The sequence below is a fragment of the Agelaius tricolor genome, unplaced genomic scaffold (genome assembly GCF_023055355.1).
Source record: "Agelaius tricolor isolate 1412-34295 unplaced genomic scaffold, bAgeTri1.0.p SCAF_101, whole genome shotgun sequence".
Lineage (NCBI taxonomy): Eukaryota > Metazoa > Chordata > Aves > Passeriformes > Icteridae > Agelaius > Agelaius tricolor.
In genome coordinates, this window is record NW_027269361.1 from 98,605 (window position 1) to 114,560 (window position 15,956).

The window sequence follows — 15,956 nt, forward strand, 5'->3', positions numbered from 1 at the left end:
TCTTCCCATTGGCCTCGCCGCCCGTCGCTCTGCGGCCCGCGCGGCGCCCATTGGCTGCGGGGGCGGCGGGGGCGGGGCGCGGGGCTGCGGCCGCGGCGCGCGGCCCCTCCCTCGGCAGCCCCTCGGCGGCACCGGCGGGTTCGGCCGCTCGCCCGCCCGCGCCCCCGCCCCGCCCCGCGCGCCCGGCCCGGCCCCGGCACCATGAGCGGTAAGGACGGGGCCGGGGCCGAGCGCCGCGCGGGGCCCCGGGCACACGCAGAGGCGGCGGCGCCCGCCCGCTCGGAGGGGCCAGAGGCGGCCCCGCCCCGCCGGGCCGGGCCCCGCCGGGCCGGGCCTCGCCGCGCCGCGCCGGGGGGACCTGCCGGGGGAGGGACCCGGGGGAGGGGGGAAGGCCTCGGGGGAGGGACCGGCGGCCGCGTCGGGCAGGGCTGGAGCGGAGGAGGGGGCGGCGGGGAGTGATGGGGAGGCCCCGGGAATCGGGGCTGGGGGTGGCGGGGGGGGGCGAGATCCCGGGGGATAGGGCGCGGAGATGGCGGGGGAGGCCGGGGGGTGGGCGGCTGCGAGCGCAGGCACCGGGGGGCTTTCCCCCGTTCCCGGGCACGGCGCCCTGCGGGGGCGGATGCGGGGCCCGGGGGCGGGGGGGGCCGTGGGAAGGAGCGAGTGGGCGCGGGGCGCTCCGCGTCCCCTGCCCGGGGCAGCCCCCGGTGCGGGGCGCTGGGGCTGAGGGCAGGAGCGGGGGGCGCAGGATGAGGCCGGCGGAGGATGAGGAGGCTCCTGAGCGCTGGGGGAGGAAGGACTCGGTGGGAGCGGGGACCCCCGCGCCGGGGTTGGCGGGAGGGACAGCCCCGGGCAGGGGAGCCCGCGGGCCGGGCCCGCGCGGGGGAATCCCGGGGTGGATCTGCGGGAGGTGCGTGCCCCGCGCCGCGGGCAGGGCGAGGGGAGGCCCGGGGAGCACCTCGGCGGGGGCCAGGGAGTGTCCCGGGCGGCCGGGGAGGAGCCGCGCCTGGAGTAGGGCCGGGTCCTCCCCTCCTGTCCCGCTGCCAGCTCCTCCTTGGCAGCTCCCCGCTCCTCGCAGCCCCTTCCCGGCTGCGCCAGGAGCACACGGGCCCCCCAGAGCCAGCCCGCCGTGTATCCTCCGGGCCCTTGCCGAGCCTCGTGCCGCTGCCCTGCCCCAAAATGTCCCTAACCGGGGCTGTCACTTCCCTCCCGCGCAGACCAAGAGAGCACCGAGGAGATGTCGGCTGTGAAGCCCGACAAGGGCGAAGGCGACGCCAGCAGCACGAGCAGCGCCGGCGGTGGGGAGGCCCAGGTGAGCGGGGGGAGGATCGGCCCCGCTGGCCCCGGGGATCCCGTGGCAAAGTCCAGGCCCGGGCCGAGCTGTTTGCTGGGCCCAGGCGAGCGTTTCAGCAGGGCAGGAAGAGGAGAGTGAGCGCTGCCAAGCAGCGCCCGTGGCTTCCCCTCCTCCCGGCTCTCCTCGGAAACACGCAGTTCCCCTGACACCACTGCCCCCCTGGCCCTTGTCCAGCTCGGGGAGCCCAGGAATAAGCCTCCTTCCTGGGGGTTTGTCCTGCCTCAGGGGGATTCCCTGCCCTGGGGGTGGAGGACCCTCTCCTCTCTCAGCTTTCCCAGGCAGGCTCCCTCCCAAAAGGCTTTTCCATGTGGGTTCAGGCTGTCCCGGCCTGACAGCCTTGTGCCTGGCAGTTGTATTTTTCCGGCTGTGGGTGGGTTCGTTCAGGAAGGAGTGTTTATCTTTTCCGAGTACGCTCCTCCCTGTTTTCTCTTATTAAATTTTTTTTTTGTTTCCCGGTTTGGTTTTTTTCCTCACTCCGGGCCTGCCCCTCGGGCCTCCTCCCACCCCCGTAACTCGTAACTCCTCTTCTCTCGTCCCCAGGAGTCACAGCCGTCCCCCCTGGCCCTGCTGGCAGCCACCTGCAGCCGCATCGAGTCTCCCAATGAGAACTCCAACAGCTCCCAGGGCCAGCAGGGCGGGAGCGGCGAGCTGGACCTGAACGCGGCTGCCGCCCAGCTCACCCAGTCGGCCAACGGCTGGCAGATCATCTCGGCGGGCTCCAGCACCCCCACGGGCTCCAAGGAGCCGGGCAGCAACGGCAGCAACGGCGGCGACGCCTCCAAGAGCCGCCCGGTCAGCACCGGGCCCTACGTGGTCACCTCGGCGTCCGGCCTGCAGAACCAGCAGGTGCTGACGGGCCTGCCGGGCGTCATCCCCAACATCCAGTACCAGGTGATCCCCCAGTTCCAGACCATCGACGGGCAGCAGCTGCAGTTTGCCACCACCCCGGCGCAGGTGAACGTGCAGCAAGATGCCTCGGGGCAGCTGCAGATCATCCCCGGCTCCAACCAGCAGATCATCACCAGCCGCGCGGGCGGCAGCAACCTCATCGCCATGCCCAACCTGCTGCAGCAGGCCGTGCCCATCCAGGGCGTGGGGCTGGCCAACAACAGCCTCTCCGGGCAGACCCAGTATGTGGCCAACGTGCCCGTGGCCCTGAACGGCAACATCACCCTGCTGCCGGTCAACAGCGTGGCCGCCAGCCTGGCCCCCACGTCCCAGACGGGCACCCTGAGCAGCTCGGGCTCGCCGGACAGCAGCTCCCAGCCGGCCACTTCGGGGGCTGCCAGCAGCTCGGCCAGCACGGCCACGTCCCAGGCCAGCTCGGGCGCCTTCTTCACCAACGCCAACAGCTACTCCACCACCACCACCACCAGTAACGTGGGCGTCATGAATTTCTCCACCAGTGCCACGGTGGGCACCAACGTGCAGGCGCAGACGCCCCAGAGGGCCAGCAGCGTCCCCAGCTCGGACTCTCTGCAGACCCCGGTGTCGGGGGTGGCCCTGCAGCCAGGCCAGCAGAAGGAGGGCGATCAGAGTCAGCAGTCACAGCAGCAGCAGCAGCAGCAGATCCTGATCCAGCCGCAGCTGGTCCAAGGAGGGCAGACAATCCAGGCCCTCCAGACCACCCCGCTGTCTGGCCAGACCTTTGCCACTCAAGCCATCTCCCAAGACACCTTGCAGAACCTGCAGCTCCAAGCCGTGCCCAACTCCGGGCCCATCATCATCCGCACGCCCACGGTGGGTCCCAACGGGCAGGTGAGCTGGCAGACCATCCAGCTGCAGAACCTGCAGGTGCAGAACCCGCAGGCGCAGACAATCACGCTGGCCCCCATGCAGGGCGTGTCGCTGGGCCAGACGGGCAGCACCAGCACCACGCTGACCCCCATCGCCTCCCTGCCCAGCGGCACCGTCACCGTCAACGCCGCCCAGCTCTCCTCCGTGCCGGGCCTCCAGACTATTAACCTCAGTGCCTTGGGAGCGTCCGGGATCCAGGTGCACCAGCTGCAGGGGCTGCCCCTGGCCATCGCCAACGCCCCCGGTGAGTGCTCGGCTCCCCGGGAAGGAGGAACGCCGGGCCCGGCCCGGCTGGGCGTGGTTGGTGTCAAATGGTGTTGGTGGCCGGGGTGGGGCTTGCGCTGTCACGGAGTATGTTGATCACCAGAAGACACTAAAGGTCTTTTTGGGGAGTTTAAGTGTGGAAATAAAGGGAGGAGGTGGCAGTGGGGGGAAAGAAGAGAGGAAAGGGGACACCTGGTTTTGTGCCACTGTCCCGCTCTGGAGGCCACCCAGGAGCCTCGGGTCAGGGCTGGGCTCAGGACCCGCGTGCAGCTCGGCTCCTTGGCCGGGCCTGTAAGGAGTCATGGCCATAAAACACAGGGATTAAATGAAAAGCCCAAGAAAACAAACAGAGTCACGGAGCCGCGGGGGATTTCCTCCCGGGGCGGAAGAAAGGGCTCATTAAGTGTCTGGGTGCGGGACAGCGTGACCTCAGCATGGCCCAGCCGGTCCCGTGGGCGCGGGCACCCTGCTCCGGTCCCCAGGGATCCACGGGCACCCTGCTCCGGTCCCCAGGGATCCACCCCACCGGTCCCCCAGCCTGGGAAAAGCAGGATATGGAGTGTGGGAGCTGAGCTGGAGCCTGCTCGGCTTCTGCCGCGGAAGGGATCGGCTCTGGGAACGCTCTCCGCTTGCTTTTCCACTGTTTTCCTTGGGGTTTTTTTTCCGGGTTTTTTTTTTTTTGTGCGTGTTCTGGCTCTGGCTAAAAGGGGCTGTTGCTGGATTTAGTCACAGTTGAGAGGCAGCAGAAAATGTTGCTCAATCCAGCCCGAGCTTCCCTCTCGCGAGAGGCGGCGGCTGCTCCCCCGGGCTTGTTTTGCAGCATTATTTTGGGCTGTTGCTACAGCAGCTTGGCTCGCAGGCAGGCCACGGGTCACTCCAGCCTGGGGATTAGCCTGATCCTTGGATTTCCCCGAACGCAGGGACCCGCGGGGGCTCCCGCAGGCGGGGCTGGCACTGGGGGGACACGCGTGTGACCCGCGGGGTGTGCAGGGTCCCCTTGCCTGCAGCCATCCCCGCACCAGGGCGGGCTCCTGCCCAGCCGGGGCTCCTTCCTCGGTGCTCCCGGGCTCCTTCCAGGCTCCTTCCTCGGTGCTCCCGGGCTCCTTCCTTGTTTTGAAGGCGCTGGAGAAAGGCATGGGCGAGCCCAGTTCCTGTATTCGTGCCTGGCTCTGCCCTCGGAGGTGGAACAGGGAGGAACGTTCTAGAGACCACCCATGCAACCGCCTCCTCCTCCTCCTCTTTCTCCTCCTCCTCCTCTCCTTTTTTTTTAGCTCAGCAGCTCTCAGCCCTTGATCTGCCGTGGAGAATTCCCCGCCAGCAGCAGCAGCAGCAGCGGGGCCTCCTGGCTCTGTCCCCAGCCCCAAGTGACGCTGGCACTGTCACTGTGGCATGGGGACATTTTGAGAGAAAAGCCAGAGCGAGGTTCAGGGCGGTTTTCTGGGGAGCCCCAGCTCGGTGGGATGGTCCGGGAGGCTCCTGAGGTGAAATGGGAAGAGCTGTGGCCAGCACGGAGCTGCCTGGCGCCCATCCAGGGGCAGGGTTTGACTCCAGCTTTTCCCTGGCCGTGTCCCTCAGACGTGGCAATGGGTCCCTTTGTGCCCCAGCCCTCTCCAAGGGGTGCTGAGCCCTCCCAAGCCCGCGCCCCTCCGGATCCCAGCTCTCCCGTGGGAATTTGAGGGAGGGGTTTGTTCCCGACGCTCCCCAAATCCCTGAGAGTTTTCCAAGCCTCCACGTGTGCTGGAATTTTCTGCTCCAGGCAAGGAGCTGGGAAGGGTTTTTGGAGCAGGAAAAGCTCCTCTGCTTCCGGGGGAGGCAGATGGAAAATGAGCCCTGGCTGGGGAGGGACTGGGGCTGGTTTTCCATGGGTTTGTGTTCCTGGGGAAGGAGGAGGTGCCCAGCCAGGGCTGTGCTGGCCCCAGCTGCCACCTAGGCTGGCAGCACTGCGTGTCCTGCCCCTTCCAGAGCTCAGCCCGGCCTCCTGGGGGTTCTGTGTCCCCTCCTGAACCCCATGGATGGGGGGCTGTGCCTCCCAGCCCCTCGGGTCTGTTGCCAATGAGGTTTTCTCCTGTTTTTTGACAGGGGAAAAATCCCTCAGGGAGAAAACAACATCTGAAAACATCTTTAAAACTCGGATTTTTTTCTTCCTGGGTGGGATGCAGAGTCTGTGCAGGTCTGACTCTGTGTTAAGGCTGTTTCCTCCTCCTCCCTGGCCGGGCTGGGAAGGAGCAGAGGCAGGGGCAGGTCTGTGGCCGCCAGGGGTGGCATGTGGGCAAACAGGCCCTTCCACTGGCTCTGCCCCTGGCGAGGGCACCCCAGGGCCAGGGAGGGGGAATTTCCTCAGCTGGCAGCACCCCAAACCCCCCCCGGAGGGTCTGAGAGCCACCTCAGCGTCAGCCCAGCCCGCGCAGGGAGGGGACATCCTGTGCGAGGGAGATGATGGTGGGGGCACTTTGTGACATCGCAGTTTCTCTTCCTCTTTTGCCCTGGGGAGGGACTGTTGTGAGCTCGGTGTCCTTACAGGGGCTCTGTCCCCGTGTCCTTGCCCCTGGCAGAGCCCTGCTGTCCCCACATCCCTGTCCCAGCCCTACCTGGCTGAGGAATGTGCTGGCTAAACCACCAGCGAGGTCAGCGCTGGAATTAAACCCCCTCGTTTTTGGGGCACTCGAGGGATATCCCTCCTTTTGGGATGTTTGATTCCAGGGCTGGATGGAGCTGTTGGGTGGGACTGGGGTTTTCTGGGCAGCACGAGCTCCCTTCCAGCTCCTTGGGTGGAGGCTGTGGGGGAATTGGGCGGTCAGGACCATCCCTGGTGGGCACGGGAGCCCTCGGCAACGTGTGCCACAAACCCCTCCCGGCTCCCTGCTCCCGCTCGGCCCTTCCAGGGCCCGTCCCAGAGTCGGGCCTGTGCCACAAAGCCCTGATTGTGTCCTGTTTGCTGGTTTTTAAGGGCAGCTTTGTAGCAGGGCCCGGATGAGGCATCCCCACGGCGCGGGGAGGGGAGAAGGGAGCCGAGCCCGCCCGTGACGTGCGGCCCTTGTTTGTCTCACCGCAGCCGTGACATCACGGCACAAACCAGCACATTGTGAAACTTCCTGCTCTGAATCCCAGCCAGGCTGGACTGCACATCCCCTCTGGGTTCCTGGGCTGGCCTCCATCTGTGTCCTTCCCTGGGGACTGACACAAACCCCAGAGAGCCCCGGGTTCACCTGGGAGAAGGGGAGCGATCCCGGCAGGGCCTGCGTTGTGCCTGCTTTGTCCGGGTGAGGTTGTGCCCCCACAAAGTCCCCGTGGAGGGGGACACCGTGTGGGTGCTGGGGCAGCCCTGCTGCTCCTCCTGTTGCTGTCCCTGTGCTGCTGCTGCAGGCCAGGCTCGGCGGGGCTGGGAAGGGCTGGCGGCCGCGCCGGTCGGACGGGTCGGGCACGCGGCACCCACCCCGTGACTGCTGCTGGGACAGGGCCCAGCTCCAGACCCATCTGCCGGGCCCTGATCTGCCTCTCTCTTTTATCTGGGCCAGCCCCAGCCCTGCTGGAGCCCCGTCCTTATCACCCCACGCAGGAGACTCGTCCTGGCTCCCGGCTTTGGGGGAGTTTCCGTGGCTCCTTTCCAGAGCGTGGGCTCCCACCTCAGCCCGGCTGGCAGCCTCCAGACGGCTCCTCATCCCCTCCCGCCCCATCCCAGGATGCCTGGGTTACATCCTGGGGCTGATACAGGCATCAGTTCCTCCTTGGGATCAAAAGCCTGGGATCTGTGGCTCGGGAAAGCTTCCACTTTGATTGCTGTGAGGGAGAGCGCACAGAGGCTCCGGTGAGGTGGGAGGCGCTGCTGGGGTTCCCCACCTGGGGAATCGCCCTTCCCTGTCTCAGCCGGGCATTTTCCTCCTTCCACACGGGGATTTCTGCCTGAATGGCAGGGCTGCTTTGGTGGGGGCTGCCTGTGCTGCAGGGTGAGCTGCTCTGGGCGCTTTCACCCCGGCCAAGGCAGGAGCTGAGGCTTCATGCCAGTTTTGTGACAATTGAGGCGGGGATTTGAAGGGCAGAGGGGCTCAGTCTGTCAGTCTGCAGCACAACAGAGGCGTTTGGCAAGTCCTGGGGGATTCAGGGATCTGGCAAAGGGGATGATGAGGTGATTCCCTGCCTCAGCTCTGTCCCCTTTTGCAGCCCACCTCACTCATTCCATCGGCTCCATCCCAATCTATCCCCTCTCCAAAGGAAGGGTTGCTCATCCTGGTGCGCAGAAGCCTCCAGCAATTACAGGAGCTGCCCAAGGAGTGGCTTCTGGAGTCATCAGAGTCCAAATTAAAGCCCAGTTACTCACTGGGCTGCAGGCTTCCAGCCTGCCCCATCCCCTGGTTCCCTCTCCACGGCCCCGATCTCCAAGGAATTGCTGAGCCAGAGCTTGGCTCATTTACATGGATGAGCTCCTGGTGCAGATTAACTCGTTTGGCAAACCAGGGAGGGAATCAGATGGGAAAAAACCAAGGGGACATCGTTCCAAAGCCACTTTGTCCCTTTGTGCAGCTCTTTGGTGTGTCTGGAGCAGCTGGGGTTTGTTCTGGGCAGGGCAGTGACCCCAAAAACAGGGCAGGAAATGGGAAGAACTCGAGTTGTGAGCTAGAAAATTTGGATTTTGGAGGTATTTTCCAGAACACGCCCAGAGAGGTTGGTGCTGCGTGTCCCCAGGTTTTGCTTTTCTTTCTTTTCACCTGAAAACTTCCTCGTGCCAGGAAACCACATCGTGCCAGCTCTCCCCCCTGAGCCTCTGCCCAGGCACAGCTGCCAGAGGTGCAGAGTTTGCACAATCAGCCCTGGCTTGTTGGTTTTGGGTTTTATTTCCTGCTCTTGCCCTGAAAATGAACACGGGGTCTGTTCCCCTGCCTGAGGTTGGCCAGGGTGGGTGTGAGAGCTGCTCTCTGCTCCCTGCTGGGCATTTCTCACCTCCTGGTAGTTTGCTAAATAAAGCAAACAAGCCCCGGCTTTTTCCTGCACAAGGAGCCCCTTGTCTGCAGAGGGTCCCCAAGCCAAGATTCCGGGGTTTGGGGTTTTTTAGTGGGACACCAGAAACTGCCCCGTTCCTGGGGGGTCTCAGAGGCTGCTGGCGGAGCTGGGCCAGGGGCAACTCCCCTCTCCTGCCTTCCCAAAATCCCTCTTTTTTCCAGGCTTCTTCCAGAGATTTAACCTCCTCTTGCTCTATTAATAATGTATTTTTTGAGGGCTTTGCTGACCCCAGTGTGGAGCCTCTGGGGGAGCTTTAGTCTTAGCAGGGATGTGTATTAGGGGGGATAATAAACGTGAATTATCCTCTCCTCCACTTTTCCCCTGGACCTGTCATATCCCAGGGATTTCAGAGCTCCTGATTGGGGTGGGATGATCCCTGCAGGGCCAGGATCTGCTGCCCTGGATTTATACCTCACTGAGAGGAGGCCACAGATCGCCAGCAGCAGGATTTGGGTTTGTTCCCCAGTGCCCAAAGGCCAGAAAACGCCGTGTAGGCTTTTGCCTTTTGGAGGATTAGAGCCATTCCATTCCAAGGCATCCTGGCTGGATTCTCCCCCTCCCTGGTGTATTTTTGGGGAAAGAACTTGTGTTTTCTCCTGGTTTGGGATTTTTTTGGGGGGAGAGAAGTTGTGTTTTCTCTTGGCTTTTTTTTTTTGCTTTTTTTTTTTTCTTGCTTTTATTTTTTTTATTTCCCCAGCAGCTCTTCCCATCCGGGGAAATCTCTAATCCGTGGCCGGAGCACAAAGCTGTTGGTGCTGGCTTAGGGAGCTTAAATCCCCTCCCAGGCTGTGTGCATGCAGGGCTGTGCCTGCAGACACGTCACAGGAGCTGCAGGGAGGGCCTGGGGAGCTCCTGGAGCGCTCAGCCCGGCAGGGAGCTCGGCAATGTGGCACCGAGGGCCGGCCTTCAAACAGTGTCACCCTTGGAGGGGACAGCGTTCCCGTGCTGCCAGGGGTGAGGGCAGGGCCCGGGGGCTGGTCCCAGGCTGGAGGATCCTGGGGACGGTCCTGGGGATACCTGGGGTTTGTGTGCCAGGTGACAGCCCCCCGTGACAGCCCCGGTGACACACCCCGGTGACAGCCCCCGGTGACAGCCCCGGTGACAGCCCCTGGTGACAGCCCCAGTGTCAGCCCCCGGTGACAGCCCCGGTGACACCCCCTGGTGACAGCTCCTAGTGACACCCCCCGGTGACACCCCTGTGACATCCCGGCTGCTCCTGCCCTGTCCCCAGTGTGACAGCGCCGGGCTCTGCCCCCGGGGGTGCTTGAAACGTTCCCTGGCATTCCCTGACGGGCCAGCCCTGCCTTTTCCAGGGAATCTGCATCTCTGTGGGCCGGGGGCCAGCAAACCTCCCAGCCTGCTCCTGCCTCTTCTCCCGGGACACGGCAAACGGCCTCAGGCTGTGCTGGGAAGCTTCAGCTTGGATTCTAGGGAAGATTTCTTCACTTTCCTGGTGGCTCCTGAGCCCCCGGGACCCGTTCTGGTGACTCCTGTCCCTCCTGAGCCCCAGGGATCCGTTCTGGTGGCTCCTGAGCCCCAGGGATCCGTTCTGGTGGCTCCTGAGCCCCAGGGATCCGTTCTGGTGGCTCCTGAGCCCCATGGATCTCTTCTGGTGGCTCCTGAGCCCCAGGGATCTGTTCTGGTGGCTCCTGTCCCTCGTGGAGCTCTGCCCAGGCACCACTGACGCCTGCTGGCACCGGCACCAGCAGGGACTGGGGAGGTTGTTCCTGCCAGGAATTCTTCCTCATTCCCAGCACCGTCTCCGGGTTGTGAAACTCCCTCCTGGCACCTCCAGGAGTGCCCAGCCTGTGCCTCATGGGGGATTTGAAATTTATCCTTCTCCAACCCCCCTGGTTCCTGCCTCGGAGCTCCTATGGGGAAACCTGGGATTGTAAAGGAAATTTCCCTGCTTGGCCGAGGCGCTGCTCTCAGCAGGGCTTCCCAGAAGGATCGTGGGCTGGGCTTTGGGAATGCCAGCTTTGGAAAGTGCCGTGAGTGACCAGGACACCCCCACTGACCTTCCTGTCGCCTCCTCCTCACTGGAGCTGCTGGAAACAGCACCAGGAAAAGCCACAGATGGGATTTTTGGGAGTAATTCCAGCCTGGAGCTTCTTTTCCCAGCCTTGGGAGAGCAACTCTGGAATGAGATAAAACCCCAGGTGTGCTCGTCTCAAACCTGACACACTCAGGTCACAGAAATTGGATTCCTCGTGAGGAAATTGTTGGGGAAAAGATGAATTTGTCTCAAACCTGCCACATTCAGGTGACAGCATGTCCTTCCTGTGAGGAAATTGGGGGGAAAAAGGCGGATTTGGGTCTGGAATCACAGCCCCTGGAAATAAATTAAAGACCTGGACCAAAATGGGAGAAATGTGGGAGATCCAGGGGCTGGGGAGGCCAGGGAGAGCCCCAGGCTGGGGAATGTCAGGAAGGCCGAGGGAAAAGGATGGGGTTGAGCTTTGGCAGAGGAGAGCCTGGTGTCCAGGTGAGGAGCCTGCTGTAACCTGTTCCTTGCCTCGCAGGTGAGCACGGGGCCCAGCTGGGGCTGCACGGTGGCAGCGGGGACGGGCTGGGCGACGAGAGCGCGGCCGTGGAGGAGGGGGAGACCAGCCCCGACCCCCAGCCCCAGCAGGGCCGGAAAACACGGCGGGAAGCCTGCACCTGTCCCTACTGCAAGGAAGGAGAGGGCAGGTGAGGCTGCTGCCCGCGGCTCTGCCACCAGGGGCCTCGTTTTGTGGAGTTACTTGGGTTGGGAAGGGTCCCTCAATCCTCAGCTCCAGCTGCTCCCCCAGCCCTGGCAAGGCCACCCGTGTCCCCAGGTGCCACATGCACGGGGCCACCTGGGCACCCCCAGGTCCTTTCCCAGCTTCCCAGCCCCGATTCCCCGTGTCCCATGGGGCTGCTGTGGGCCAGGGGCAGGACCTGGCACTCCACCGGGCTGAGCCTCACCCCAAACCCATCAATCCCACGGGTGGGTCCCATCCCAATCCAGCAGCTCCACCCCCCAGGCCTATCCCCTGAAATCCCCTCAGGTTTAACCCTTTTCTTCCTGCAGGAGCTCTGGGGATCCAGGCAAGAAGAAGCAGCACATCTGCCACGTGCCGGGCTGCGGGAAGGTGTACGGGAAGACGTCTCACCTGCGGGCGCACCTGCGGTGGCACACGGGGGAGAGGCCCTTCATCTGCACCTGGGTGCTGTGCGGGAAGCGCTTCACCCGCTCCGACGAGCTGCAGCGGCACAAGCGCACGCACACAGGTGGGGCTGGGGGCTCTGGGGGCTGGGGGGCTGCTCTGCCTCGCGGGGCAGCCTCAGGGATCCGTGGGGCTGAAATTCCACGCTGGAAGAGCTCAGGCGTTGGCCTTGAGCTCTTGGGGCTGGGAGCCCCTCCAGGGCCTGAGCATTCTTACAGGGGAGGAACCTTTTCTCAAGGTCCCAAACTATTCCCAAAATTCCAACCTCCTGAGAGGTTGGCTTCGAGCTCTTGGGGCTGAGAGCCCCTCCAGAGCCCAAGCGTTCTCGTGGGGAGGAACCTTTCCCCAAAATTCCAGCGTCCTGGAGCGTTGGCATTCAGGTCTTCCCCTCTCACAGAGGGCAGGAGCCTCTTCCCAAATCCCAACCTTTTCCCCTCCGTCCCTCACGGCCCCGTCCCTCCCTCAGGAGAGAAGAAGTTCGCCTGCCCGGAGTGCCCCAAACGCTTCATGCGCAGCGACCACCTCTCCAAGCACATCAAGACCCACCAGAACAAGAAGGGAGGCGCCGCCAGCGTGGCCATGAACGTCTCGGCCGTCCCCATGGACACGGCGGCCTCGGCCGAGGGCAACGGCGGCGCCACGCCCTCGGCGCTGATCGCCACCAACATGGTGGCCATGGAGGCCATCTGCCCCGAGGGCATCGCCCGCCTGGCCAGCAGCGGCATCAACGTCATGCAGGTGGCCGACCTGCAGTCCATCAACATCAGCGGCAACGGCTTCTGAGGCTTCCGAGGCTTCCGCGCGCGGGGACGGCGCCTCCGGCACGGCCCGGCCGCCACCTCCACCTGAAGGCCAGAGCTATATATATATATATTTTTTAATTTCGGCTTGATTTTTCCCCCCCCCCCCCCCCTTTTTTTTTTGTCCCTTTTCCCTCCCCTCCTGCCTCCCCGACCCGAGGTCCCTTGGCGTCATCATGCCTCGGTCCTTTTAGCAAAAAAAAAGGCAAAAAAAAAAAAAAAACCCAACGACAGAAATACCAACAAAACAATACAAAAAAAAAAACCAACACAAAAAAACAAAAAAGCAAAAAAAAAAAAACCAAAAAAAAAGAAGAGAAAAGATTCTATATTATTATTATATATATAAAAATATAAAATGTGTTCGTTTGAGAGAGGAGAGATGTTGCTGTGACCATGGCGTGGTCCCTTTGATGCCTTATCCTGGAGCAGGTCGGCCCCTCTGGGGCGCGCCGGACGATGCCCGAGCTCCCCTTCCCTCCCCAGGTCCCATTTCCCATCAGAGCCCCCGACCCCTCCCGGGCTGTCGGCGCTTTGCTTTGAGGTGACTCTGTAATTCCTTTGGCATTCTCGGGGGGAGATCCCGCTGGATTTTTCACCCTTGGACTCCCACTGCCCTCCCCTGCCTTGGCAGGTGTTGTTTTTATTTTTTTTCTTGGATCTTGGTTTTTTCCAGCCGTTTTCTTGGCAAGGCTCCCTGTCCCGTGGGAGTGCAGTTGCTCCATGGGAAGGTCGTGGACAGAGGGGCTGGGACGCAGCCCTGGGGGGACAACTGGAGCCTCCTCGGGGGGAAAAGTTGATTTTTTTTTATTACAGCCAGCATTGGAATTAATAATAATTATAGTAATAATCGGGAAAAAGGAGAATCTGCGGAGCTCAGCCGATCTGGAGCGAGGGGGAAGCACCGCAGGGACACTCGGGACACTCGAGGGTTTTGTTGTGGCACCGCTGGAGGTGGCTCCTGACAAAAAAAAAGGGTGCTGGAAATAGGGACAGTTTGGAGAAAAAACCCCCAAAAAGGGTTTTGCAGGATCCTGCTCCTCCCGCCGGGGGAGGGCTCGGTCCTTTCCGTTCTTCCTCCCACACCCTCCTCTTCCTGCCCCAGCCGCATCCCGGCTGCCCTGCCCGGGGCTGGGGGGTGCAGGGAGTGCATCCCCAAAAGGAAACCTGGGGTTGTTCCCAGGCGCAGCTTTGGGGTGAGCCCAGCAGGGCCTGAGCGGGGCAGGAGCCCAGGAGGGGACCCAGAACTTCCCTGCTCCCATTTTGGGGTTGGTGCAGAGGGGAGCCCCCCCGGGATGGCCGCCGGTCCATGAATCCCCCCTACCCCGGGCCATCCCCACCTTCCCAGGGCATCCCATCCCCACCTGCCCCGGGGCATCCATCCCCACCTTCCCAGGGCATCCCATCCCCACCTGCCCCGGGGCATCCATCCCCACTTTCCCCTGGCCATCCCCACCTGCCCCGGGGCATCCATCCCCACCTTCCCGGGGCATCCCATCCCCACCTTCCCGGGGCTTTCCCACCTGCCCCGGGGCATCCATCCCCACCTTCCCGGGCCATCCCCACCTGCCCCGGGGCATCCATCCCCACCTGCCCCAGGGCATCCCCACCTGCCCAGGGCATCCATCCCCACCTGCCCTGGCCATCCCCACCTTCCCGGGGCATCCATCCCCCACCTGCCCCAGGGCATCCCCACCTGCCCCGGGGCATCCATCCCCACCTTTCAGGGCCATCCCATCCCCACCTGCCCCAGGGCATCCATCCCCACCTGCCCCGGGCTGTTCTCACCTGCCCCGGGCCATTCACTCCCACCTGCCCCGGGCTGTTCTCACCTGTCGGGGCCGTTCCCGGGGGCATTGGGGCGCTGTCCTCGCCAGGGCAGGTGGAGAGCAGCCGCCCCGCAGCCCCTCAGTGCTTCCTTGTCCCGCTCCCCGTTGTCCCGGGAGAAGCTGCAGCCGAGCCAGGAGCCCGGGGAGGAGCCGGAGTCCCTGGGGCCAGCAGGAGCTGCCCCATCTCCATTCCGAGCTTTGCCCCGCTCGCTCGGCAGCTCCGGGAGCCGGCGGGAAGCAGGAATCTTGTTTTGATTTGGAGGGGGTTTTTTTGTAAAAAACACGCAAAAAAAAAGGAAAGGCAGCAGAAGCTCCCCGGGGAGGGGGGCGCAGGGCCCGGCCCCCCCAGCCCCCCCCGGCTCTCTCTCTCGATATCTATTTTTGCATTTGTATATTTTTATATAGGAAACTTTAAGCATTTGTATTTTAATAACCCTGTGAAGCACTATGAGCTCCCCCGGACCCCCCCCCCCCCCAGCCCGAAATCCACAAAGGATTGGGACAAAAACCAGGAGGTTTCTTAATTTAATGGTCAATTTGGTGATTTTACCCCCGCCCCGACGCCCCCCGAGCCTAGCTCTGTCCCCAGGGGGGATCAAGTGCCAAACCCCACCCCAGCTCCGGCGTTGGGACGTCCCCGGCGTGTCCCCTGCCGGTGATGTCCCCGGTGTCCCCTCCCTGCGCATGGATTGTCCCCAGGGAGCTCGGCTTTCCCATGGGAACGCAGCCGCGAGGGAGGGGGACCCCAGGGACCCCGGGGGGCTCTCTCAGAGCCTGGGCTGCTCCCCTGCGGTGTTTTGGGGGGGTCAGAGCATTTGGGGGGGGATCAGAGCATTTTGGGGGGATCAGAGCATTTTTGGGGGGGGGTCCACACCACCAGCGCTGCTCCCAGTGCCGGGGGGGGTGGGGGGGCAGCTGGGTCCTCCCACCGCCCCCATTTTGGCTCTGTCGGCACCGGGGTCCCCACCCTGCTCCCGGCACCCCCAAACCCCCCCAGCAGCCCCCAAAGCCCCCCGGCCATTCCCGGGACACAAAACACAAACGTGCCTTGACAAGGGGGGGCCAGGCTGGGGACGAGCCCCCCCCTGCTCCGCTCCCACGCCCCGCAGAGGGGCCGGGGGGCTCTGGGGGCTGCCCCCGGCCCCCGGCTCTAATCCACTGTCACCCCTTCATTCCAGGGGGCCGGGGCCGGTTCTCTATGCAGCGGGGGGGTCCTGGGGGGTCCAGCCCCCCCAAACTGGCAATAATTCTCTCCCTGTTTGATCTCGTCCCGTCTCTGTTGTTTTAATTTAGGGAAGGGGAGGGGAGGGGGGGTTGGTTTTTACAAATCCGGTGGCTGATGTCATAAACCTCCCCCCCCAAAGGCGATTTTTTTGGGGGGGAGGGGGTGGTGGATGATTGTTTTTTTTGGGTCCCAAAGTGCTATTTTTTTGTACAAAAAGACTTAGATGAAACTGTTAGTTTTGGGGGGGCTCCTTTGTAAATGGGGAACGACGAGTTCTTTTGTAATAAACACGAGTCGCTGGCGTTGTCTGGAAGTCTGAGGGGGGGTCCCTTGGGGGGCACGGCCGGTTTTTGGGGGGGTGGCAGGGGGGGACAGGGGACACTGAGCTGCGTTTGGGGGGTCACAGGCCGGTTTTGGGGGGTGGCAGAGGGGACAGGGGACACTGAGCCCCTTTTGGGGGGGTCACAGGCCGGTTTTGGGGGGTGGCAGAGGGGACAGGGGACA

The 15,956-nt window shown here is 63.4% G+C and overlaps 2 protein-coding genes across 13 annotated transcripts; both read left to right on the forward strand.

Annotated features, from left to right (window-relative positions):
• The first annotated feature begins 88 nt into the window (after positions 1 to 88).
• On the forward strand, positions 89 to 15,765 carry SP1 (Sp1 transcription factor). Of its 2 annotated transcripts, none has more exons than XM_071419196.1 (6): positions 89 to 208; positions 1,215 to 1,309; positions 1,892 to 3,392; positions 10,930 to 11,098; positions 11,463 to 11,662; positions 12,065 to 15,765. In XM_071419196.1, exons 1-6 carry the CDS (start codon positions 202 to 204, stop codon positions 12,379 to 12,381), a joined length of 2,289 nt encoding a protein of 762 aa, XP_071275297.1. In that variant the 5' UTR covers positions 89 to 201; the 3' UTR covers positions 12,382 to 15,765. The 2 variants fall into 2 exon arrangements, with proteins under 2 accessions (XP_071275297.1, XP_071275298.1); XM_071419197.1 differs by lacking the exon at positions 89 to 208 and adding an exon at positions 575 to 800.
• Positions 13,690 to 15,765, forward strand: LOC139586053 (splicing factor 3A subunit 2-like). Of its 11 annotated transcripts, XM_071419207.1 has the most exons (4): positions 13,708 to 13,881; positions 13,926 to 13,988; positions 14,032 to 14,053; positions 14,099 to 15,765. In XM_071419207.1, the coding sequence occupies exons 1-4, from the start codon at positions 13,708 to 13,710 to the stop codon at positions 14,749 to 14,751; spliced, it is 912 nt and encodes a 303-aa protein (XP_071275308.1). In that variant the 3' UTR covers positions 14,752 to 15,765. The 11 variants fall into 11 exon arrangements, with proteins under 11 accessions (XP_071275302.1, XP_071275308.1, XP_071275307.1 ...); XM_071419206.1 differs by lacking the exon at positions 13,926 to 13,988 and having other exon boundaries at positions 13,708 to 13,921; positions 14,009 to 14,053; XM_071419204.1 differs by having other exon boundaries at positions 14,032 to 15,765.
• Positions 15,766 to 15,956: the final 191 nt, after the last annotated feature.